The following is a 26,391-nucleotide window of genomic DNA, read 5'->3' as shown; positions in this document are numbered from 1 at the left end:
TTAAAAAAAGCAGGAGAGACCAGAACAAAACAATGACTCCAGTTCCCGATTTCATCCCTTTTATGTATCATGGGCATATTCTATGGCTGCTGTTTGAAAAAAAACAGGTGTTAATGAACAAAGTTCTCAAGTATTCACTCACAAAGGGAAAGGTGCATTGAAGCTGTTGGTGATCTACTCACTGGTGCTGTGTTGTGTTTCTTGATTTCACAGGAAGGGTAACGCCACCAGAAAGAAATGAAAAATTAAACATGTACATTTCCATCTCCATTTGAAATAGTGGTATATCTAAAATCAATACATACTCACAGACACACCAGAATAGCAGAAATTTAAATGAACTTGTTTAACAAAACAAAGCAACTGAAGCTTTATTTATCTATATAGAAAGATGCATCCTTATGTGCATTGTTTTAAGCTAAGGAAAACGAAACAGCCATGCAGCCCTTGCAAGAAATAAATCCTCAGGTGGTAATATATATATACATAGAAAGTTTCTCCTTTAGTAGATGATTCCTCTCAACAGATAATTAATGCCATTTAGGAGAGACTTAAACTTATGACTATTTTATAGTAGAATACTCTACTACATTTTTTCAGTACAACAGCAAAACCATTGTTTAAACCACCATATTGTTTGTATTAGTTAAATAAGAGCAAGTAACAGAACTTAAGCAGTTAAACATGTATCTGGAAATCAGACTACTTAAGTAAAGTAAGCACAAGAAAAGGATATAGAGCAAATGAAAGGATTTTTCTTCAAGAAAAATCATCTTTTGACTTGTTGCAACTTCACATCTCATATGGCTTTTGAATGGAGGAATTAGTTAAGAATCTTTCCGCCCATAGTCAAGTATTGACTGTATTTAAATACAGCAATGCAAGGACAAACAAGTTAAAAATTTAGCATACCATATTACTTCATGTAATATGGCATAGAACCCCTTTCTATAAGGCTACAAAGGACAAATTTACATTAATATGAGGTACTGGCATTTATGATTGGAAAAGTAAAGATGAAAAAAGGATTATACAGCATTGTCATCAGACATCTCTTTTTTTCCTTTTTCTTTTTTTTCTTTGAGGGGCTTTTGGTTTTAGTTTTCCTTTTTACAAAATAACGTGTCTTGATGACCACATGCTCTAAGCTTATATTCACTTATTTTTACATATCTATTTTATTTGTAGGGGCAATTGAGAGAGAGTCACAAATAACGAAAGGACACTAAGGTTTTAATAAGGGCAACAAAAAAGTGTTTTCACCAGAATAGATTCACATTACAGTACACCAATATTGACAGCATTCTCTTTTATCTATTTTTGGTACATAAGATGGAATCTCTCTACATAACCTTATAAGGCTTCAGTAACTAAAAAGTAAAAAACCTATTAGTTTACAATTCATTTAAAAATTCTGAAAGACACAGCAAGTTCTAAACTTTAGTAGTGCTACCCATACACAACCATCTGGTTTCAGAAGCCATTAAAAGAACCTCCTCCAAGGGAGTTTCCAACAGCAGAGTTGTGCAACATGGATGTATCTTACTACGGGGGGAAAAAAATTACACATGGCACATTCTCATTCATATTTTGCAATGTAAAAAGTTACAAACATACCTAATCAAATAAATAATAAAAAAAAGAATCTGAAATGTGTTTGTTATGTATTCTAAAACCACTATGCAGAATAATGGAGACTTTCACTCACAAACTATTTACATGGTAATACCCGGGTGAGGGTACACACTGCTACAAAACTCATAAAACAAAGGGTAAACTTGAAATGTTTTCCATAGTAAAGGTCTAGCAGCATGACTATATCTAATGCTGTTTGTTGTCTTTGACAGTTTTTGGAAGTTCGTTTTAATCTATGTCTTCGTCCAGTTCATAATTGTCTTTATCATAAATATCTTTTACTAGAAGAACCCGTACGAGCATGTTTTCCAAAGTGTTGCGGTCCAGCGAGGTGGCAGTGTACCAGATGGGGCTCTCTGCCGACACCGAGCACTCTGGCTGCAGATAGAACATGTCTGTCCTCTGGTTCAGATTCTGTGGGCTGCCAGCAGGAAAACACAGCGGGTTAGAAACAGCCTCACAGGACAAAACAGGACATTGGCAGCTCCAAAATCTTGCACAAACACAATTCTAACTGCACCTAGGCTAGTTACCAAAAAACCCCCAAACCAACCAAAACAAAAAGAATAATGAGAAATGTGGTCTTGTTGACAGAAGGAGTTTGGGCCACACCTTGCCTGGTCTGGCCCGAACTCAGCCAGTCCCACATCTGCAGAGCCCCAGATGCCTGGGACTCAGCAAGCATGCAAGAGATCACAGACTCTTCAAACACCTGCACATCCAGGTCTTGCTAAACCAGAAAGTACTCTCCATGATTTGCAAAGAGACCCAACACTAATTACACCAATAATTGCTCACACAATTGTTGGCTATGTGGCTACCTCTTAATGTAAAGCCTGGGGCTCCCTTGAAAAGCCAAGGATGGTAGTTCTGAGATGCAGAGAAGTGTAAGCAGCTAAAATCTCTCCTCCTCCTGTTTTATTTAAAAGATTGGTTGTTAGAAATCTTAATCCCTTAATTCCTTAGCTGCTATATTATAGAATTACATGCAGCTCAGAGACATCCTCTAAGACACTAGAGAAGACTCCTTTCAGGAAATCCTAGCAGTTCATCCATTTAGGCAAGTCTCAGAAAAGAATTTTCAGTTCTGGATGAGCAAGTGATGACTAAAGCTCCCTCCTTCACAAATACTGCAGACTTCAGGAGTCAACTATATTTCATGTTTCTTCAGTAAAAATAAGGATTTTCACCAGCTCACCTTCCCAAATTGCTTGATAAGATTTCAGGTGTTGCTCTTCACCTGCTGGGGTGATTATCAGATTGTTTTGTTCTCATGTAAATCAGATTAAGAAGTAAAATATGGTTGTTTAAAATAGTCTACTAATTGAAATATTTTAACCTCCTTCCTACTTGCTTGAAACAACAGTATTTTTATAGGAACAAGCAACCACAGAATCACAGAATCAATCAGGTTGGAAAAGACTTCTGGGATCATCGAGTCCAATCTGTGGTCCAACATCTCCATGTCAACCAGACCTTGGCACTGAATGCCACATCCAGTCTTTCCTTAAGCACCTCCAGCACCCTCCTGGGCAGCCCATTCCCATGTCTACTTACCCTTTCTGTGGAGAAATTCCTCTCTAATGTCCAACCTAAACCCCCCACCAAGTGCAGTTTGAGACTATAATGAGAAAATAATACAGTCCTTCATAGCTGTGAATGAAAACATCCTGAAATTTCAACTATACAGCTGTCCACTGGTTGCCAAGTATATTTCAAACAGCTGGCATTACCTAAAATTTTGCAATAGTTTTTACAGTGTTTCAACAAAATTAAGTAGCAGAACCAGGAGAAACAGTCTGCTGTTTTAGTTAACAATGGTGACCAACATCTGCAAGACAGCATGGCTTGAAACCACATCATAACTGATGCTCCAAATGGGTTTAAGAGCATTCTTTTCTCACAAAGTTGAGATATTCCTCCTAAAGAAAAAAAATTATGTGGTCTCTCCCCCAGTGATTGTGTAACTCAGTCCAAAAATCCAACTTTGACTTTGTAATGACAAATCCTCCCCAAATCATGAAAGTAGAGAAAGTGAAGGCCAAATCCCCCTGCAACAACCAGGATCAACTGAATTTTTGAAAAACAGGTGGTTGCATTAACAGACCACAACCTCTTGTTTACTTGTTTCTCTCTATAGCATCACGTGCTTGTACTTCTGCTGATGCTGAGCGTGAGCTCCTTCTTCACCTTTCAGACCATAATGCTGTTTCCTAACACACACTGGGTCTCATAATTTACTGTCTTTTATATACCAGGTGATTTTCTTTCTTTGGTATCATTTGCCCTCATTTCCCTTAGAGCTAAACAAAACATTAAAAACAGTCACTTGAATGGCTGTTACAGTTAAGGAAAAGTACTTTCCAAGAAATCTTGTTTTCAAGCTTCCAAAACACTTAGCTAGTAAATTAATTTTTTTAAGAGTTGCCTAAGCTTTTTTTTTCATGTAATAAATTCTGCTTCCTTCCTTCCTGCACAATTAATTGTAGGGATTGGATGGAAACAATCTAGTTCTACATACTGGATTGCTGCCAGTAGTCATTTTCCTACAAAGTATTTCAAACATGCTTCCACACTGGGTACCTCAAAATCATCTACATTCCAGATGCCTAATAGCTCATAATGAAGCAAATCCATTGTCTTAACCCAATTCTTAGTGAAGAGATGGGGACCTAACAAACAAACCTCTCAGTAGCAAAACCCACCAGAACCCTTGCTGGCAGTTCTCTGCAGAGATGGTTGGTATTCCCAGGTAAGAAAATTGAATTGTATTGTTATTCCCAGATGGAGCCCTTGAAAATTAACACTGAAGTACTCCCCTGCTCCCACACTTAATGTCCAGGTACAGAAGTGGAGATTTCATTTAGGTATTTTTCAGAAGATTTCAATCCATTCCCTTTGCTTGACACATTTCATGTTGCATCAAAACAGCTCCTTTCTGGAGCTGGTTTACTGTAGACCCTGTCTGTATTAGCCTGTATCACACTTACCTTTTAGACAGATAGCACTCAAACATTTTCACAGGGCATCTAGCTGGATCAGATGTGTTTTCAATTTGTTCAAATACTGGCACATCATCTTCATGTTTCCTTTTTCCAGTAGCAATTTTATCTTTAGGAAGAAAATTAACAACATCTAAGCTATAACTTGAACTTATTTTACGTTTTTCAGTAAAATTCCCCATAAGTAACCCACCAAGCACCACAAGGTGGTTACCACAACTGTGCAAATGTGCACACTGGAAATGCCACCCACAACCACAGCAAAGTCACAGGATTTCACATGGAGACCAGTGGGCTCAAATCAACTCAGAGACCCTGAGTCCCCATGGACCACACACTCCAATCAGAGCTGTGGGAGCTGAGAGCTGCTAGACTTGGTATGCAAAGGCAGAGCTCTGGCTCCTGGCCAGGTGCCCAGATGTCCCTCACCAGAGCCATGTGGATGCTCCTGCAATACCAATTTTGAAATGCCTTAGTACCTTCATTGTCAGCTCTGCACAGGGAAGACACTTGATATCGAAGACAAGCTTTGCTTTCCATTGTTAGAGGATTTTTCTTCCACTGTCTAAAAACAGTGCCAAAAGAAAGTCTTAAATGCTGTTCCACTGTTTTCAGGCCAAAATATTTAGTGTTAAAGTAGAACAGAGTATTCAAAAGAGCAACAGGTGAATGTGATCCTAGCTGTTTAATCCTCCAAAGATAATCTTCTTCAACTCGAGAGAATATTGATCCTTGGAAAGAAAGAATAGTAGAGAAAACACAATGGATCAGCCCATGAACTGTCAATGTAAAAAAAAAAATCAAGTTTTTTTACTAGGAAATGCAACAAAATTATCATGACAGAAGCTGCTGATAAACTTATTTATTTTTATTTATTTTCATGTCCACACTCCCCAAACCCACCTATTAAAGACACTCGCTGAGACAGTCAATGGGAAATCTCAGTACAGGCTATTTCAGAGAGAGCACATTTCTGTTTAGTTACAACAGTATTTCTGACATGCAGCTCTCTCATGCTGTTTCACAGAAATTAATGTTCAATGGAGTAACCTTAATTCCATCATAAAAGGCATATTTTTGAGTTCATTTTATTCTGCTCATGTTAAGGCCTCCAAACACTGTACCTTCTTCCTTCTTATTATTAATGGATATCTCACTTGGAAAGCATTCCTGGACCATAACAGGATGCAGGAAGGGCCCAACACAGAGGCTCTCTGGGCTGTGAGAGCCATCTGGATTAGGAGGACTCTCTCCCAGCAGAGTCCTCCTAATCCAGGTGAGAAATTCTAAAATACATCAATTGTTAGCCCTACGTACACACAGCGCAGCACCTGCCTGCCAGCTTCCATCTGGGGGAAAAAAATGGGCAAAAAAATAAGTTCAGCTCTGGTAAAAACTACAGGTCAAAGAGCTTTTTTTAACTTTCTCTCCTAAAGATGGGTAGTAATTTTTAAGTGAGTGGCAAAAACAACTCTTGTATCATGGATTACTCAGAAACGAGACAAATAAAAACAGGTAGAGTTTTAAATTAAATCTTAGAAGACACATCTGTAATTCTTCATCACCTGCTATTGCAACGCATAACATATATCAACATATATATATATATATATATATGTGCATGCTTAAGAATACATAACTTTTAAGAGATGAAAATCATACATGACCAAAAAGAAAATTACCATCTGGAAGTATGCTTGGCTGCCAGCTTCGAAGGATTTTATTTAATTCCTGTTCAAACGTCTGGTAGATGGGATCAATAAATATGTTGTCTTTCCGATTACTCCTATATAAATACTACAGAAAAGAAAGAGACACAGTATTTACAATTCCAGATTAGAACAACTCCTGTGCTACAGGGTTTTCTTTTTTTTTATAACTGTGCAAGTGTTGTACTGAAAAGCAGTATCTAAAAATAAAGCTATGCCGCCTTTCCAATATCTAACAGGTAACAGTTAGTTCCAATATAATTGTATGTTGTAAATTTCTAACTGGATATGAATCCAGTTAGAAATGAAATAGTTTAATTACAACTAATATTTTTCCCCAAGATTTCCTGTGTGCAACATTGTATCAGTGAATGGGGAGTCATTAAAAAAAAACCCCAAACCACAAACTACTAATTTATCCTTTCCTACACCTAGGCCTTCAAAAATACCCAAAACCAACCCACATTTAGCAAGAATCTGCCCTTTTTAATGTGAACTCCAGACAGTAACAAAGCCATCTTCAATACAAAAGCGAGAGAAAAAAATTCACCCATATATTTGTGATAATAATACACAGCAATGGTGCAAGGCACTGGCCTATTCTGCAATCTAATTATCTTACCCTCTTGACCTTACAGACAAAAATTCTTTTGAACCTTTACCAAGAATTAATGGCTGAGGACTACTGTTTGACATTATCATCTCTGAGACATTTCTAAGAAAGGGAGGATTGCCTTCTTAAATTTCCCACTTCAGTGTTATCTTTGCAAGAACATGCCTGTTAGTGAATACAATAAAAGTGACAGACAAAAACCACATTTGCTTCTGGAAATGACACCTATTTCTTGAAACACCATGCTTGAAATCACATTAACCACAACACTGATAGGTGATTATGGTTCAGTACATCCTAGCCTCCTTATCTTTGCACTTAATTTTATAATAGAGGCAAATGAATGAATACAGGTTTTCAACATTTTCATTTAGGCAACTATTTTATATGGCAAGTTTAACTCCTCAAAGCACAATATTCTCTCATATGTGCTTGTTTCTATGTACACCAGTTTTGATTTCATAAAGCAATCCGAAGCCAGATAATACATAAGCTCACTGTAAGCTTCATGGCTTCTCCTTTCCATTCCCTGGCACATTTTTCCACCACATATTTCTCTCTGGTTTGCATTAAACACTCACACTGAATGCTGGCAGTGAAAACGAAGACTGAAAACTGGTTCAAAACCAATCCATACACAAGCCTGTGAGAACTCAACTAAAAACAGTTCTTCCTGGTTCAGAGTAACTGTTGACTAAACCCTGGCATCCCCAGCTGAAGCCTGAAGCTCCCCTGAGCACCAGAGGGTCTGTAGAAGGATGATGTGCAGCAGGACAGACTCCAACCTACCAGCCAAGCCTGCAAACCTTCATTCCCAAACCCTACAGGGGCAGCATGAGCACAAGCCATTCCCAGCTGAGAGGAGCTCTGCTGTGACTGCAGTGCATGGCAAGGAGCTGGATGTGCCTCTGAATCCCACAGTGGAGGAGAACAGGCCGAATCACCGTGCACAGCGATTTTGTTTGTCTGACCTTCAGACAAACATCTGCCAAACTCTGGCAGCCTGCCCAAACAACCCCATTACAGACATACAAAAAACTAGAAAAAAATCCCAAACCAAATCCCAACTAGGGACCAAGAATGAAGGCCATGATGCAACAAAGGAGCTCTGCAGGCTAACACCTTCCTCTAGATGAACCATCTCCACTAGATGCCTGCTCGACCATGCAGCAACCTTTAATTCTAAGTGTGTTATCCTTCAGGATCACTACTTTAGAGCTATCAAAACCATTACGGAAAAAACATTACTTCTGTCTGAAAGCAGAACAATTTCAGTTGTAAATTAACCTGAATTGAGAAACTGCACCACAGTCTAACTCACAGACTGGTTTCCTGGAACAAGAAGATTTTATAGTGCTTCCTTCTGGAAAAAGCTGGTTTACAAACTCAAAAAGGAAAACAATCAACTTAGGACTTGAAGACTACTGGGCTCAAACCACATTCTATCCATGAGGAAAAGCTCCAAACTGAGTATTTAGCCAAAGTGAGTGCAGTAATGCTGGTGGAAGGGGAATGCACTTTTTTACTAGCCTATGGTTCCTACATCCTCTTCCTTTGAAGAGAAAATTTACTCTAAGATAGCAAAATATTAATGATATTTGGCCCAACTGTATCCTTAAATGGCATTAATTTCATTGCTTTGAGCTCCTTCCAAGTTCAACAAAGCCAATACCTTTGATGCAGTAGTAGACAATTTATTCTCTTTCAGGGTTGGGGTTATCTGGTGGAAAGGACCAAGCAAATTCTAGAAGGCAATGGAGTTCTATTGTGCATTGTTACAACTGCATTATATTTAGTGTGCCACTAGCTTGCTTAAACATGTTTCTTCAGAAGGGTGGTAATATTTGCCCCCAAATATTTGCCATTTGCACACAGATGATGGCTGCAGCCCTTCACAGCACATGTTTTTGTCCCTCACTTGCTGTCTGCCTTTGTGAAATGCAAACTCATCAGAGCACAGCACATCTTCCTACCAGTCTGGCCAACAAATCAGGGCTGTTCACACTGCCTGAATTAAATCCTGGACACAAAATATAGGCAGTAAAATGACCACATGTTGCTTCACTAATGTTCCAGCACTGTGTATGTGTATTAGGCCTCATGATAATTGTGGCTGCCACACAAACTATGGTTCTGAAGAGCTGAAAAGAAGATATTTTATACACAACTAGCTTTCATGACTGACAAAATAGACAATGTCATAGGTACAAAGAGAAAGATTAAAAAATACTGTTTGAGTTCCATTATTAAACACATACTTCCCTCTGCGTACTGTTTATCTGCTTAAGATGAGTATTTTCAATTCAACAGAAAGGTACAGAGAGACAGTGTATCATGCAAGTGCAGAAGCAGAAAGCTAGCTGAATTTGAAACACACCTTATAGCAATATTGACTAAAGAGCCACTGACTAAAATCAATGTTTGCTTCTCAGGTTTCAACAATGAGGCAAAGGTAGCAACTAACTCTTTATTTTTGCATACTTGCAACACAGGAAAATTACTACTTTATGACTTATTTTTAAAATATTTCAATTTTTAAAATTGTTACTTGATTCAAGACTTCTGCCTCAAGTATGGAACAGTTTAAGTAGAACTGCAAACCCTGTGAGCAGCTTGCTTTCCACATCATACACACCTTCTATCGCCTTTTAACTTGAATGAAATTTTCTGTGCTCTCAGCTCTGAACGCTGCTTATTTTGCCTATGTTTTGCCTTATGTAGCAAAAATTAAGACAGCCTTCCCTGCTTAAAAAATCAGCTGTGAAACAGCTTCTCTAATTACCTAGCAAAAGGTTACTGCCTTCACATCCACTACATCCAACCTGACCCCTTTCCATCTTGCTGAGTGTAGGACAGCCAACACAGCAGAGTTTCCTGCACTCCATCCTGCCTGGCCACAGTCTGCAATACCCAGTAAATCAGACCCTCCCCAAAAGACACCTAATTTAGGTTGTTTCCTCTATATGCTAAGGAACTGAATTAGTCAAAGGCTTAGAGATCATGCCTTGTTTCATTCTGGTTTTACACTGGACATCTTCAGCAAACAAAATGAAGCACAGCATTTGAGAAGACTATGTAGTTTTTGACTGGGTTAATTACTTGCTTTAACCCAGCAAGAAGCTTAAAATTATTACAATATACCCATGTGTGTTTGAGCTTTCAGGGTGGGACTGCAAACTCATTTCCTACATAGACAGCTCTCTACAACACGATTACACAGCAGCCTGATCACAGCCATGTATAAAGGGTAGCTCCTAGCCAGTAAATCCATGTTATCTCCACTCTTCTACTGAAATGGGTTACAGTCAAATCAGCAGCTCCATTTCCCATCTCTACAGCCTCTACTAACCTCCTGAATTCCAAGACACAGATAATAGATGCTGTCAGGTGCATAGTTCTCTCCATTAGGCCTTCGAATTTCATTGACAAAATGTGTCAACCCATAGTTTAACTCAGCTGAAGTATGTGATAATAGATCTTCCTTTAATTTCACAGACTTTACTGTAAAATAGAGAAGAAATGCTACATTATACAACAGAATTGTCACACAGTGAAGGTGGGATGGGGTACTTTTTGACTGGAAACTGGGAATCTGGCTTGATGTCCTCTCCATTAACCAATGAATGAGACTAAAATGTACTAAGCAGTTAAAATGTTAGGTCTGCAGTAAAACAATCAAGGTTCCCACAGTAATGTCTAGGTTAACCAAATGCAGTAATACCTGCTAACAAATGTACTGTCATGCACAGCTCAGGATGACACAGAGGCAGCCCAAGATGCTGAAGTGAAGCCAGTGGTGTAGAGGGGCACCTTCAGGGGAAACAGCAGTTTCCAAAGACCCAAGAGCACAACACAAGGGTGCTGAGATGCATGTGGGAGCTGAAGAACAGCAGGAGTAGCAGCAATTCCCTTCTTCCCATACAGTACAAATGTATACAGAGAGGAGAGCTGCAGAAAGAGCAGCATGGCTCCAGGGGATCAAAGGCCACCTTGTGCCAGAGCTCCACAGCCAGGTAATCCAGCCTCAGAGGAAGATCTCCTTAAGGACAAAGAGTAGGAGGATGTCCCTCCTTTGCCATTCAGAAGCCCAGAAACAGTGTGAGCCCTGAAGTGAGTTAGAATATGAGGAAAAATAGGATACGAACAAACAATTAAAATGGTCGCAGAAAATCAGAATAGCCAAGAAGGTGCTGTCCTAGCTTTCGTGAGAAGTGTGAGACCCAGCATTTTGAACCAAACAGGAAAAACTAGAAGAAAAAGAGTTTGGCAACTCTGTGGTAAAATAATCTCAGTCATGCTGGAAACATTAAGGACATGACAAAAATTCGATCAAAAAATCCAGCTGAGAATCACACAAAAAGCAGGTCAGAATCCCTAGCAGGTCAGAATGTGGATGGCAGCCTTTTGGCAATACTTACTCGATTTCAGCTCCTCTAGCTCTGGAAGCTGTTGGTCTGTGTGGCGGGACTTTACCCAGTGCTTCCAGGCGTTCACCCCGTAGGCATATTTGAAGGGAAAGCTGCACTCGGAGTTCTCGGAGCTGTCATCGTGCGCCTGGTACTCTGACACGGCTTTCCTCTTCACCCCCTGCCACGGCAACACAGGGTAAGGCACCAGCAGGGACACAGCACCTGGCACGGCCAAAGGGCACACTGCACCCCAGTGCACTCACACAACTCCAGCATGTCCATACGCAGGGAGCCGAAGGTGTGACAGATCTGTGTCACAAGGCTCCACTCCTCAAATGAACCCTTTGCCAATGGAAAAGGCAGCACTGGTTCCAGATTAAAGCATGCCTAGCAGTGCATATGTGATAATATCCAGTGCATAATAGCAAAAGCTATTTTTTTAAAATATTTTTTTACTATTATTTTTTAAATATTTTTTTACTCCAGATTTGATACTAGACCCATTTATTATCAGAAAGCTTTAGTAGAAGTTGGCTGTTTTTTTTAAAGCTGCAATAGCTACTGCAGTTATTGGAACAAAACCATTTCAGCTTTGTGCCAGGCACAGGAAACTATTTCTTGGTAGTGCCCTTCTAAATATAAGACTATGGCTAATTTGTATCCAATGTCTAAACTACAATTGGCTAAAAATAAAATCTTGGAAAATTACAAGCAAATAAAAAAAAAAATTAAACTCTTTTATATGGTATGGCTTCCATTATAAACCACGGTAATGACAATGTTTTTCCATCTTACTATCAAACTAAACCAAGACCCCTTTGTTCAAAGTAGAAGGTAAAACAGCATTGCTAAGAATACAGTAGGTATATACACAGTGGCACATTCCATCAACAGTTCTGCCACTGTGAAGCAAAAACAGGATCAGAATTTACAAATCACACTGCTATCAAATCCAACAGTTATCTGCAACAGACATAATAATTTCACCACGGAAATAATTTTATTCCTTGAAATGTATCAATGTATGACATAAAGATAGGATATTAGGTATGAGTAGACAGTAACATGCTGTAAATCATTATCAGAGCTTAAAAAAAAGGACATTTTTTCCTACATAATTTTTTGTGCTTTTCTTGATATTTTTAATACCATGAAAAAATTACCTTCTTTTTGGACCGAGGCCTGGGCTGTTCCTCATATTCTTCACCAAAAACAGGAGGTAACAAAAACTCATTTTCTGTATCCAGCTCCTCAGTTGCTGAAAATACATTAACATAAACTTATTTCTAAATGTCTTTTAAATAACATTGCTTTGAAAAAAACCCAATTACCTATATTGCTGTGCCTTAACATAAGATGTCCACAAAGGCACACAAATAAACATCACCAAACACTGGATTTTGGTAAGACAAAACAAACCTATTTTTATATTTAAACTAAGACAAAGCTGTCATATTGTAAGACAAAGCTGTCAAATAGTTTATTTCTAAGTAGGTTTCGGAGTATGCAATGCTCAACATTTCAAGTATTATCTGAAGTTGCAAAGGTGGAATTTCTTTCTGTAGACTCTTACATAATGTTTTACTTAGTATGTGTAGTTTTGTTCATGAATTTAGATGATTTCTATACATGTTTCATTATTTCTTGTAGCACATCACACTTGGTTTAAAACACTAAGAATCAGAAGGCAAACTCCTTCAGTGAAACTGGTTTAGTCTAGATTTATACAAGTGGTGGAGGTCTAGCTCATGATGGATATTACAGTTAAGCTTGGAAAGCAGATGTATGGCAATACCTCAAAATACTGTTTATTTAACATTTCAGGGGTAGGACTGAGGACTCTGTTTCAGGGAGGAATGAGACAAGTTATGAATGGATGTAGTGTTCCAAGTCCCACTTTCATTTACTTTATTGAAGATGGTTCATCCCTCATTTAGCCATCAAAGAATGTTTTCACTCAAAATTGAACACTCTTCTGATAATCTGATTTCACCACCTTATTTCTCAAGCCAGCTTTCCAACTGGAGCAGATGAAATACCACTTACATGCAGAGATTTCAGAACTCTGCCCCAGACTCAAAAGCAGTCCTGCTCCTGATACCACCAAGAATCTTATCTCAGAAGCACTTCAGTGTAATCAATGCCTCTTACAGACTGCTGCCACTTACTACTCCAACTTGCTTGTTTCTTTTCTTCTATGGTTTTTCTTTCTCATGCACCCAGCCTCCCTTAAAAAGAGGGTTAAAAACCCAGTATGCATCTGACTAAATTTCCCAAGATTAAGGTCAGCCTAACCCCCAGGCTTTCTCTTTAAATTAGGTATAGAGAAAACTGGACATCTGCTGGAGATAGAAGTAGTCTTCAGCACAGGAGTCTGTCAGCTCCCGCAGAACCTGCCCAGCTGAGGTATGAGAGTCTTGTGTCCAACAGAAGCTCTGAAAGAGGGACAGTAACTACAGCCAGAAGCTTTCTTGGATCTTGGATTGACTGGGGTATGGTCTAAGGAAACAGACACTGTTCCCTGCATTCTGTAGAATGGTAGAAATTGTACTAGATAGCAACAAGAATTTCTTTCAAGAAAGGTCCCAAAGCAATGATTTTTTCCTGCTAATTCAAATGATGCTACTGCTTCAAATGCTGATATGGACATTACCAAGATATTAAAAGGTAACACAAGTGGTGTGTAGCATGCCAACTTGCCTGCCAATTTTCTAACAAACTTGAATGGGAAGTTGACTCCTTAGAAATTTCTCTACACCATGAAAATACCTGGAAATTGAAGAATGCATTCATTATGTTTTCCATGACACATGCCATCTGAGTCCTTGAGCCTCCAAAACAAATAATGCACCCAAGTTCTTTGTGAATGGTTAACTTCCCCTTTTCTCTGCATTGTTTCAAATACTGCATTTAGAAAGATAGAAGAACTAATTCAGAAGTCCCCCATCCATGCCCCCAAAGGCATGGCAAAATTTTACCTAACAGTAGTCAGTCAATCAGGTGGATCCTGCAATCAAATAAAGCTTCTCTGAAAGGATGATTAAACAAGGTACAAGGGCTGCCCAAAGTGTCACAGTATTTATTAAAATAACAGAAGAATTACCTCTTGGAAAGTCTATTTCAATATCAAGGTCTGGCTCATATGGAACATCAGGCAAACTTGTCCGTGACTCTGAGTTTAGGAGATTGGAGTCAACTATCACACCTGTTTAAAACAAAGGGAAAAAATTTTCATTATTTTAACCAACACATGGATTAGCCAAATGGAGCAGATCTATAACTTTAGAAGCTGATTTGCTCTAAAACTGATTGTTCTGCTCGTTACCATCCTACATTTTCTTGTTCTTGGTATCTTGTATTTACTTTTCCAACCTGATTTCCTTCAAACCCAAAACATACTTACTAGCCCATTGTTCTTCTCCATGAAGGTGAGTCAGCAAAGCACATGTATAGGAAATCAAATACTGGTGAACCAGGATCATATCAACCAATCCCAGAACTCAAACAATCTTGCCAGAACTAACTGTCTATTTTCCTACCTGATCCTGTCACAACAGAACAGACTTTCAATTCTGCTTCTGTAGGATCTGTTTCTCAAATAAGGCATGCAGGCAGGGAGAAACAAAGCTGGAACTCTCTCCAGCTTCTGGCAAACACTGATTGCTCCAAATTCAGTCCTCTGTAAGTGAGCAAGCTCTGATCCCATACATCTGCTCATTTAGCTACCTATACTTCACAAAAGACAGCAAGAAACTGAAAAGGACAACCTTGCAGTGCTAACAGAAATGTGCAGTTTTAGTAGAAGAATAGATCAGAATACAGTAAGCCTCCCAGGACTGCAGGTCCACTGGCCTCCTACATAACGAGGCACAAAGTGTAAGTGGATGTAATTTGTCAACAACCTTTCAGAAATCTGTTGAAAGAGCTTGGAAAAAACCTTCAAAATTTCATCTGAGTGAAGGCAAACTTTCCTGGAAAGACACAGGAAAGACTTGAAGATTTGGGCAAGCAGAGCCAGGAAAGAAGAGCAAACAGACATGGGCACTGAGAAACTAAAACTACAAAGTATAAAGTATGTGGGACTTTTTGATCTTTGGATATAAATTTTTATTATGAGAATAATGTGTTGGTTGTTGCCCAGTAGTGCTTACTCTAAATCATGGGCTTTTCAGTTTTCCAGGTTTTGCCAGAATGCACAAGAAGCTGAAAGGAAGCATGCCCAGAACAGTTGAGCTGAAGTGTCCAAAGGGGTGTTGGACACACAGTGCTCAGTATGTAACTGGGGAAGTTAGCTGGGAACCACCAATTGCTGCTCAAGAACAGGCTGGGTCAGTGGGTGGACAGCACCTGTATGATGCATCACTTAGCCTTCTTGTGTTTTATTCCTCCCTCTCCCCTCTTTTAGTTGTATTTACTAGTATAGTTAGTATTATATTTAATTTTGTTTCAATTATTAAACTGTTCTTGACTCACAAGGTTTACTTTTTTTCCCAAGTCTCTTCCCCACCAGGCATGAGGGAACTGAGTGAGTGGCTGTGTGGTACTTAGCTGCCATCTGACATTAAAGTACAATACAACTTCATATTAGACTTCAATGACAGCACTGTTGTACTCAAACTTTCCCTAAAATAAAAAACCAAACCAAATCCTTCTAGTCACACACATCCCCCAGCATTCCAAACAGTCAAAAACTCATCAAGAAACTCACTGGCCACATCAGAAGCTTCAGCTTTTCCAACATGTTCAGGTACCACCCCAGACAAGTTCAGTAGCTCAGCTTCCAGAGGATCTCCAGGCACTTTTCCCCTCAGCTCTTCTATTGCTGCAAGGATTTTCTCAGTGCTATCCAGAGTAGTGGGCAAAAAAACTGGAACTGGCACCTGTGCAGACAGGGAAGCAGAGATAATTAGAAAAGAAAAAATACCACAACAAAGCAACCAACAACGAAAAAAAAAAATCTATATTCTTCTGAAAGACAGAGTTGATAACAGATTAGAAACAAGTCACTCTAGTGTGAGCTAACAAAAAATGCTGACAGGTTAAAAACCCAACATGAAGGAGCTAGGAACAGAAGGGACAGCAGGAAAGGACACAGGGAAAAAAAAAAGACAAAAAGCTGGTCAAAGAAAGAAGGGTCTTTGGAACTTCAAACTTATCTGATTGTAACCTCAGACCAACAGTTTGGACAAATCAGCATCTTGTTTTAGTGGCTTGTTTTTTCCTGCTGGCAGACAGGTCCTAAAGAACAATCAGGACTCAAGTGCCGCTGTAGGATATTTATTTTTCAATAAATAGCCCTGAAGCACCCTGCAATCCTTTAGATGGACCAGGAGGAGAACAAGCAGCAGCACAAGGTGGTCCCACACAAGCATGTGAAGGGATGCCAGTTTCAAAATGAAGCTGAAGTCTCACTTACAGGAACAGGAACCGTGGTAGGAATAGGAACATTTTGACTGTACATGTTCATAGGCACCGGAACGTAGACTGGTACAGGAATAGGCACTGGGACATACTCTTTCTTCCACTCGTCTTCTATTAAGAGAAAAAGGAAAAAGGCAAATACTGCCAGGTATTTAAATATATTTTACACCTGCCATTTAGTGAGAAAAAAAAATCAGAATATTTGCAATATGTTAAAAACCAGTAATAGTTAAGAAAAAGCTGCAATGAGGAGATTAGTTCTGGCACAGTTCAGGAGTTACCTGTCTGACAAGATTTTGCCTGCATATGAGGTTTACAGTATGTGGCTTTTGTCATTGTCAAAGGCTTGCAAAGAACTGCCTTGTTCTTCATTTCTCTGTTAGGTGTTGGAGAAGGTGGTGGAGCTGAGCCCTGCAGACAAGCAAATAAGAGAAGGTGCTGTTGGACCACACAGATTCCAACACAAAGTTCTTGTGTTAATGTATCAGCTGATACTTTTCATAAATGAGATACTGAAGAGGAAGCTCACAGAAACATAACAAAGCAGCACCAACTATTATTCTAAAATTGCAAGCTATTCTACATTCCTAGTACTGAGCTACCACTTCCCCAGGATCATAAGAGGAGGGCTAGGACTTCTGGCTTATTTTCCTTTTTTTTTCTAATTGAAGGTACTGTAAACACTTTTTTTAACATGCTTCTTTAAGTGAAAGTGCTATTTAAGCAATTTTATAACATAAAAAATAATTTTAGCTGTAAAAAAAGTTCATTATGAGCAGCATGCACAAACTTCAGATCTTCTCGAATTATGCCACAGTCCAAAGATGACTATTTTCTGAATGAAAATTCTCTGAACACTTTTTTATTACCTAAAGTGTGAGCTTCGAGCTCCCCCTGCTGGCTCTGCAACAGTGACAATAAATAACCTGGGAACAACCCAGAAGGTTCAAACTGCATCTTATGGTCAAGAGGTAAAAAACCCTCTTGTTCCAGACATGGTTTTTGTACCTCTTTTAGAACCTGATTTGAGAAACAAACTCTCAGTTTTATTTGGTCATATATAGGAAGACTACCCCCATATGTCCATTTAGATAGGGAAAGAAAGCCCAGTCCCCAGAACAGCAATATGCTCCACCAGGTGTATGCTCCCTAAAATATATTTAAAAAATACTGTATCACACATAGCTTTGACATGATCTTTACATGTCTGAATTAACATCATTGAACATAAAATACTGGAAGTTTTTAACATGACAGGCTAGCTTGTCTGATGTCTCTAGTTACCTAAGCAATTTTTTGTGTTTCTCATAAATGTATTTATATTGTCATCAAAAACTTTCACTTTTTCACTTAAATCTAAGATTTACCTTTGATGCCTATTTGCATTTAAAAGGCAATTCCTTCCAAACAGTGATCCTGCAAAAGGCTCTGCTTCCCTACTCTGTAACAGAGTCAATCAGACCTTGAGCACCTGGAGAATTCTTCTCTTGGGAAGGATAAAATTTAAGAAGTGAAGATTTATTTTCAGCTTTTTAAAGCTGAGCTACACCTTAACATTCCAACTGAACAGTGAAATTCTCTTCCTTTTCTATACTCAATAAATACACTAGTTATTCTAAACACATGAATAAGACACACAGTGTGTTGATCAACTTTTATGCAACATTTATATGCACTATAGATGTAAAACACATGGTTGATGATTTAGTTTCCTAGAAGACACTGAAAAGGAAGCATGAATATTTTAAATTTTTATTTCACCTACAGATGTGAAAAAGACTAAAAAGCTTTATAAATTTAGCTTAGGATCATTCAAAGACACTGATTTTTGGTTTTCAATAGCATCCCTCTAATTCATTGGGATCTCACATTTTAAGTACACCTCATTACGTTTTGTATATATACAGAGAGAGAAAGAGAGAGACAGAGAAACAGAGTTAGATATAAGAGTGTGTTAAATAAAAGTACTTACTGTCATTTTTGTCCGGGGAGTTTGACAGCCCTGATCTAAAAGTACAAGGAAACATTTTTAGAATTTTTTCCCTTTTTCAAAATCAAAGCAAATTTCAGTAAGCTGCTCAAATAACAACTGTCACTAATATTAACATTAAATCAAGAGAACTCATTAGAACCATATTGCAGGTGAGAACTGCACACAAGACTTTTCCTTCATGGACATCTCCCTACTGATCTCCCTCAACACTCCAGTATTGAGCCTCACACAAAGGCAAATGATAAATCAATGCTCTAGCCAGATGTGAATACAGCCTCTTTCAGAAAAGTAAACACCAAAACATTCAAGTATGAAAATGGCTATACAAAGTAGCCGAGCTGGTATAATTGCATTAATTTAAAAGCTGGTTTATTTGAACTCTGCCTGACTTCCCATTTAAACCACACAAACATGTATTCAGTGCTCATGAGCAAATTTACACTGTACCTACTGCCAACAGAAAGGAAAAAAAAAGCAATGTATTCCTCCTATCTAGATACTTTCATTGTATTTTCATTTCCATTTCACTTATTTTCCTTTCACTCCATTTAATTAATTTCTTTTTTTTCATTCTTAGTGCATCTGTTCTCTGTGACCAAAAGGCATTTTGAGAAATGTTTCCACAGAGCAAATAATGACAAACTGGAGCACAACAAAAGAGGAAAACATTTTCTCTTCCCATGATGATACAGCACTAAAATTACACTTAACCCAGAGCAGCTCAATGATAACAGCTGACAACAGCTCTGACGATAACACAGAAAAAGATAACACCTAACGCAATTTATTACAACAAATAAATAACTCATGCAGCTTTCAATTTTTCATTGAAAGGAAGCTTCTGGCTTAGCACCTGTGCAGCCCTGGAGCAGCACCTACCATAGTGCAGGTTCTCAGGCCCTTTCTGGGTGGCCAGGTTGGGCTCGTTCTGCTGGCAGTAGAAGCGGAGCAGGCAGTGCTGATCGCAGAAATGCTTCATCTCGCCGCGCCACTGCACCTTCTCCTTCAGGGCTCCTTGCGACTTACAACAGTCACACCGAACAGCCTTAAGGCAAAGAAGATTACACATTTTTAAACAGGCCTTGGGAAAAAATTATTGCTACATTTTAAAAGGCTGCATTTTAAGAGTACTGAGGATTCAGTACCACCATACAGGCAAGTCTCGCTCATGAACAACAGTGAAGCTCCCTTCCTTTTCAACTGTTTACTGGGGGTTAGCACCCAGAATAAATCTGCTTTGCTTCAGTCATTTGTCACTATGTAAAAAAAAAAAAAAAGTTCACTTTTAAAGAGTCATCAAAAAAAAAATTTTGTGCATCAATTTTAATTAATTTCATTGAAGCATTCTGCAAAACAAAAGCAGAAAGTGTTAGGCTCCTTAATGACTCTACTGAACTGAGGACAAACACAAGCCATTTTTTCTACTTTCAAGATCTGGCAGGCTTTTTTTGTTTGTTTTAAAGAAGAATCAAAAGTTTTTAAAAGTCACCAAAAGAATGACTTCTCTAGGTATCAAATCAGCATAAATGTTTTTTATATTTCCATTACTTTGGTAGTTTGGCAACAATTTTAAATTCCCATTCTTTAGTTCATCCAAGTTTCTCTATGATTTATAAACAACATTTTCTCTCTCAAAAAAAAGAGGACTCCCCCAAAATTTAGTTAGCATGTAACTTGGAAACTCAAACATTTAAGTAATACATCCTTCATGAACTTGCATGTTAATTTAATGAGGCATCACTAAGGCAATGTTCTTCTCCAGAATAGACTCTACTGCATTTCATCTGCCATGCTATAAATTACTATCTGAACAGTGGCAGCCTCAATTTCACATCTTCCAGTAAGCAAATAACTGTTTGCACTACAGCTTGCCTTGGTATTGTCTGCAACCTCTATCCTAAAGCAGACCTTAAAAAATTAAAAACTTTAAAGATGCTCAGGAATCCAAAGTAAGTCAACCTAATAATATAGCCAGGGGAGGAAGAGGGATGTTGTAATATATGCAACATAAAACATTAATACATAAAACCATACACAACATTGCAGTTATGCACGAGGCTCTGATGGCTCAAAAAAACAAAACAAAACAAAATCCAACTGTAGTTTTTGTGGCTCCAAAAAAGTATGAACAGGCCAATTAGTTCAAATTTTAAAAATAATTAAATGTTTCACTTCTTCTCTGTATTTGAACAGTGTAACACCATACCCTAGCAGCGTAAGAAATTAAGCTCTCAGTTGTAATTTTCCAGTATTTAAAGATGATACATAGAGAGGCTCTTTTCTAACAGTATAAACAGCTTAAATTGGGAGCAATTGAAGCTGCAGCTTCAAGATCACCTCACACTAAGCATCAGGTGGCCCTGGAAGAGCAGGTATTTCTCGTCTCTGTGCAGGTAGCAGCAGCAGTGCTTATGCACCTGTAGGGCACACAAGGTCAGAGGCCTTACAGCACTGCATATCCCCATCCTCTCTCAATTTTTGTTGTATTTGTCACTTGGACTTTCCACTGATGCTGATCCACAGTTCCTTTTGCAGATCACCTCAGTGGGACAAAAGAGCAAGTAAGGTTTATTCTTACAAGGGAGTGGGGAAGAAGATAAAATGCAGAAGTAGACAGAATGTTGCCAAAATACTGTAGATTTAATCAGTTCAGGAAATTCACATCTTTAAGGCAGATGCAACCTCCAAAGTCACCAAAAGACTGAAATACCAGTAGGAAAAAAAAAAAGGTACAATTCACTCTAAATTTAAATCTCAAACCCACCTAACACTGATTAAGAATGACAGCTGACTCACATACAGAAAAGCCCATCTATTCTGACCTGCTGCACGCTGCTTGACTATCAAAGCACCACTTTCTGCTCACTTTTCTCTCCTTCAAAGAAAGAAAAAGGGGTCAAATCTTGTCAAATCCAGCAACTACAGCCTTTCTACAGCAGGGTCTGTTGTGACAGGATAGGGAGAAATGGTTTAAAATTGGAGGGTCAGCTTAAGATTAGATATAAAAAAGGTCAACTTAGACTAGATAGAAGAAGTTTTTCAGAATGAGGGTGAAACACTGGAACACGTTGCCCAGAGAGGTTATAGACAGGTAAACTTTAAAGGTCAGGAGGGATGGGACTCCAAGCAGCCTGATCTCACTGAAGAAGTCCCTGCTCATTGCAGATGTGTTGGGACTACTCAGCCTCATAAAGGTCCCTTCCAACCCAACTATTCTGTGATTGCCTCATTCCTGCAACTGTTCTCTCCCTCCCCTCGTTTCCTTTTTCATTTTGAAAAAGTATATTATTGTCTCTCCTAGGCTTCTACTAAATTATTTAGGTAAAAAAAAAAATTGGTTTGCTTCTGCATGGAAATTACTATTCCTCAGGAAACCTGGGATTCTTTTATAGTGATGCTTCACTTCTCATCTCTACATTTACTACACTTGAATTCTACTGTTTCCACAATTCTGTTTATAGTCAATTTTATACACCATTCCATGCACTGAAGTTTCCTGCTGTTTGCTCACCCACTTCCCTGACCATCACATTTATTGAAAGTGAAAATGAATTAAAGATTTTCGGGATATTTTATTATTTTTTCTTCCTTCCCCTTTTCATTTGTTTTCACCTGGGATAGTGGCACTAAATGTTAATTGAATCTCCAAAATAACTGCCTCAAGTCTGCTTATCTCTGTGTTCCAAAAAGCCCCTCTCTGCTTGCTGTGTTTGCATGGCACAAGTCCTTTGCCACTCCTAACTGCTTTTTGGTACATTTCTTTTCCCATTACTTCAACTTGTTCAAATGGGCATGGTGATTAGTACAAATCACTAATGTCTGCCCCAAATTTGAGTTAAAGAATAAAATTTACATATGTGGGGCTTTTACTTACGTTTTTAATTCCTTCATCACCTGTTCCTAGTGTTCTCCAATGGTGTGGACTGCTATTAACTTCACCTAATCTTAGCTGTCTACTCCAGCTTCAACTGCAGTAAATAGGAAGCAAAAGCTGTTCCCTGAGAGTGAGTAAAAAAGAAGATCAGCTGTTCTGGAAGAGTACTTACTGGAGGCTGAGATGTCTAACTAGAGAACGGCTGAATTTCCTCAACAGAAATTCCACAAGGCTGTCTTGCAGTCTTTACCATTTCGATTAATGCTGGCTCCACTTTCAAATTCTACCACTGCTGACAATCTTTGCTGAGCTCACCAGCCACAGTGACTTTTCCTTGCCTCAGACTGTAATTCCCCACCTCCTACCTCCTCTTTGCTGCAGACACCTGACCCCCACTAAATACAGAGCCATCACTGCACACGCTGAGTCTGATCAATTCTCCACTGTGGCCTCGTGTGACCTGTGAGGCTACAGTGGAGAACCAGACAGTACTTCAGCTGCACTACTGTCACCAATGCTTCTCAGTGTGTATTTAAAGAAACAGATTTCTGTGCTGTTCTCAGAACTGTATACTCTTTTTAAAGGTAATTTCAATGCTCTAATTAATTAAATTATTGAAACTGTCATCAAACATCAGGCTACCTAAAGATTTATACTGACGTTTCCCAGGCATTTTCTGGATTAACATCCAAACCATTGCATGTAATTCTACAGGAGGAGCTCTGAAAACTTAGGGAGTTAACCTCAAGACACCTACAACTTTGCCTCTTGGCTCAGAAGTGCATGGAACCCAAAGAACAGAAATTTCCTCAGAACTTGGCACCAACTGCAGCTTTTGTCCAACAAATGATCAGGACTAAAACTATTCTTTTACATTTCACTGTCTCATACTAGGTTTAAATGACTCTTACCTAGTTAAGTCTAATGAACTTTTAATACTTCTACATAAGTTGTTGTGTTTCTACTATTGCTAACTTCTTTGGCCTTTCTGAGAAGAGAATTTTGGCATTCAGGGAAGTGCTCCTACAACACTTGATTATTTTAAAAGGTTACAATGTTTTCCAGATAATACTACATGAGAAAGATGTGTCCATAAAAAAAAGTAGACAAAGAAGATGGAGACAAACACTTGTTTAATGAACACAATGATGGTGTTAAAACATTACTGAGTTATAGCTACTTATTCTCTTCATGTATACATTCATTGAAACTCCAAAATAACACTGAACATTGCAAAAATGAGACAAAGCTCATACATATGTAACTATTCTTTTAAGAAGCTAACAGACAAAACTGCTAATGAAGTACAAATTCAAAGAATGGTCCTTATCTATTCTGTCTTCCCATGTTTTGATCATTGTCTGTTTTGGCTACATAAGAATATTGAGCTAACAGTGCACTACCAGATCTAAGGTATCTGGAGCAACTTCCATAAAGTGGGAGAAGTTATCAGCAAGGATGTAAAGAAATAAAAAAGAGAATTTTAGCAAAAGACACAATTTCCCAAAACCTATTATATGTCTTTCCCATGTAATAAATCTCAAGTTTTTTTAACCAAAACTCAATTGCATTAAGGCTTTAAGAAGCACTTGAAAAAAATTACAATTAACAATTCTTAATTGGAACCCCAGTTACACTAGCAAGTGTAACATTCAAAAAGTAGAAGTATCTAACACATCAACATTATCAAATATCAAAAGTTACCAGCAAATCTGTTTAAATTGCCTTAAATTGCCTAACTTTGCTGTGACACAGTACCAATAGCATTTATGCAGACTTCATGGGCCAGTTATTACTTTATCCCATGAATCAGGATAATAATGTGAAGCCCAAGTTTTCAAGTGGTTCTCAAAGCTGAATCACAGCACAAGCTTCCACAGAAGCTTAGGTACATTAAAGTAGTTTGGTATGCACACCTCCAGACTATATTCTTTGCTGAATCAAAAGATTTCTAAAGCACACCAAATATTTAAGTTCTCTACCAGAAGGCACTTTTTTCACAGGGAAAAATTTAATCTCACACCCCATGTTTTAAGGCATCTAGATACATTAAATATGACTGTATGAAGTTAGTATTTCAGTTAAGAACTTTGCAGCCAAGCTCTGTCACCCTATTTACATGTGAGACAAAAGAAACACATTGTTGTCTTCAGAAGTTGTCTTTTAGGAATGTCAAATAAGACCCTACATACATTACTCAAAATAAAGAATTTACAGTGTGTGGCTGTAACATTTCTGGAACCAGACATTCCAAAATATCAGATATATCTTCATATTCAGTTCTTTTATGGTAGGTAGATCATCTTGAATTACAGGACTTGTATCTAGCCCTCTAACACTTCAAGTTTTTTACTGCCTTCCAGGCTGTGTGCAGAGTTTTGGTACGGTGATGAATTTTGTACTGTCTTTTTTGCAATTGCATCCACAGTGGAGTTCTTGTTTTGAAATTATCAGTGTAGCTTTCCAGGACGTTCACACCAGACATCAAATATTTTATCCATGGCACTAATCGCAGGTTAAACCCAGTCCAATTTCATCTTTTCCTTTCAAAAAATGTAAACAAAAACCCTCTTATTGTGAAGTCTTTGCTGATGCTTCACAAGGCAGTAAAGCTTCCAGAGACTTAGAAATAGATGCTATCTGTTTGATTTAAACTGTATTAGAAATCCATTTGGTCTTGCTTTTTCCTTTGGCATCTTTTCCACTGGGAAATACTGAACAATCAAAGTCTCTGCAGTTCAAACTGTGGGAGAAGGGAAAAGGCAAAAAAGGAGGCAAAAACAGGAACAAGAAAAACTCTGCTAATGTCAGTGAACTCCAGCTGCTACTTACAGTGTTTTCAACATTCTGAATACACATTAAAGAAGTTTTGACAAGAAAAATGTGGCATTAACTGAGAAAAAATTGGAATTGTAAAGTAACAATATACATACTAATTTTTTTTTTCTGTAACTCAAGACTTCCTTGCCAAATTAATTAATAAAATCAGATGATAAAAATGCTGCTCTAAGATCTACAAAAGATGAAATTATGAGATTAATACATTTGCTTATTCTATAGCAAATGCTTTGCTGAAGTAAACCATATTTGCTGCACAGTCCTTGAGATATCCTCACATGTGCATTTTTGGTTTTTTTAATTGTGGAGCTCTCGTCAAAAATTCTGAGTTACTTGCCTTGTAGTACCAGTCCTGAAATTTTTTACAGCACTCTTCACTGCAGAAATCTCTCACTACACCATCAAGTTCCTTAGTTGCTCCCTTTTTGCACAGCTGTGAGCAGTAATTACAAGTAACACATCTCAGTCCTAACCGTCTTGCAAAGTCTTGTTTATATAGCAGCTTGCAGCCTGGAAACAGATTTTAAACATTAGGAACAAAGTAATTTTCACAGAGAGATATCACAGTTAAGAGCTAAATATTGAAAATTAAGTCAATACAACAGCAGCTAACAACTGGGGCTTCAGACACATTCAGGTTGCACAGTAAGACTATATTTCAAGACATTTTTACCCAAATACCTTTCCTACACAACTCTATGGTTTCCTGCGATGCCTTCATCTTTTTCAAAACCCTATGCTGATTTTTTTCTGTCAAATCCCTGAATAAACAGTCAGGAAAAAAAATACATAATTTTCTTTTAATATAGACCCATGCAAAAACATTGACTTGGAGTTACATTGCTCAGTTACACATCCTCAAAATGCTAGAGATCCAGACAATGCTATCTATGAAAG

At 38.2% G+C, this 26,391-nt stretch overlaps 1 protein-coding gene across 8 annotated transcripts in view; it reads right to left on the bottom strand.

The window, feature by feature from the left end:
• Positions 1-342: 342 nt before the first annotated feature.
• ZMYM2 (zinc finger MYM-type containing 2) overlaps positions 343-26,391 on the bottom strand; it is an 87,766-nt gene continuing 61,717 nt past the window's right edge. For all 8 annotated transcript variants that reach the window (XM_074535209.1, XM_074535216.1, XM_074535215.1 and 5 more), the window contains 14 exons: positions 25,832-26,004; positions 19,662-19,827; positions 18,762-18,796; positions 17,071-17,200; positions 16,785-16,900; positions 16,077-16,248; positions 14,472-14,573; positions 12,532-12,626; positions 11,378-11,546; positions 10,309-10,460; positions 6,320-6,434; positions 5,117-5,368; positions 4,626-4,746; positions 343-2,056 (listed from right to left, as the gene is read on the bottom strand). In XM_074535209.1, coding sequence (XP_074391310.1) covers positions 1,864-2,056; positions 4,626-4,746; positions 5,117-5,368; positions 6,320-6,434; positions 10,309-10,460; positions 11,378-11,546; positions 12,532-12,626; positions 14,472-14,573; positions 16,077-16,248; positions 16,785-16,900; positions 17,071-17,200; positions 18,762-18,796; positions 19,662-19,827; positions 25,832-26,004 — 1,991 coding nt within the window. In that variant the 3' untranslated portion in view covers positions 343-1,863. The remainder of the gene's footprint in view (positions 2,057-4,625; positions 4,747-5,116; positions 5,369-6,319; positions 6,435-10,308; positions 10,461-11,377; positions 11,547-12,531; positions 12,627-14,471; positions 14,574-16,076; positions 16,249-16,784; positions 16,901-17,070; positions 17,201-18,761; positions 18,797-19,661; positions 19,828-25,831; positions 26,005-26,391) is intronic.

The sequence above is a fragment of the Zonotrichia albicollis genome, chromosome 2 (assembly GCF_047830755.1).
Source record: "Zonotrichia albicollis isolate bZonAlb1 chromosome 2, bZonAlb1.hap1, whole genome shotgun sequence".
In the NCBI taxonomy this organism is placed as follows: domain Eukaryota; kingdom Metazoa; phylum Chordata; class Aves; order Passeriformes; family Passerellidae; genus Zonotrichia; species Zonotrichia albicollis.
Note: the sequence above shows the minus strand (reverse complement) of the source record. Positions and strands in the feature narration are given on the sequence as shown.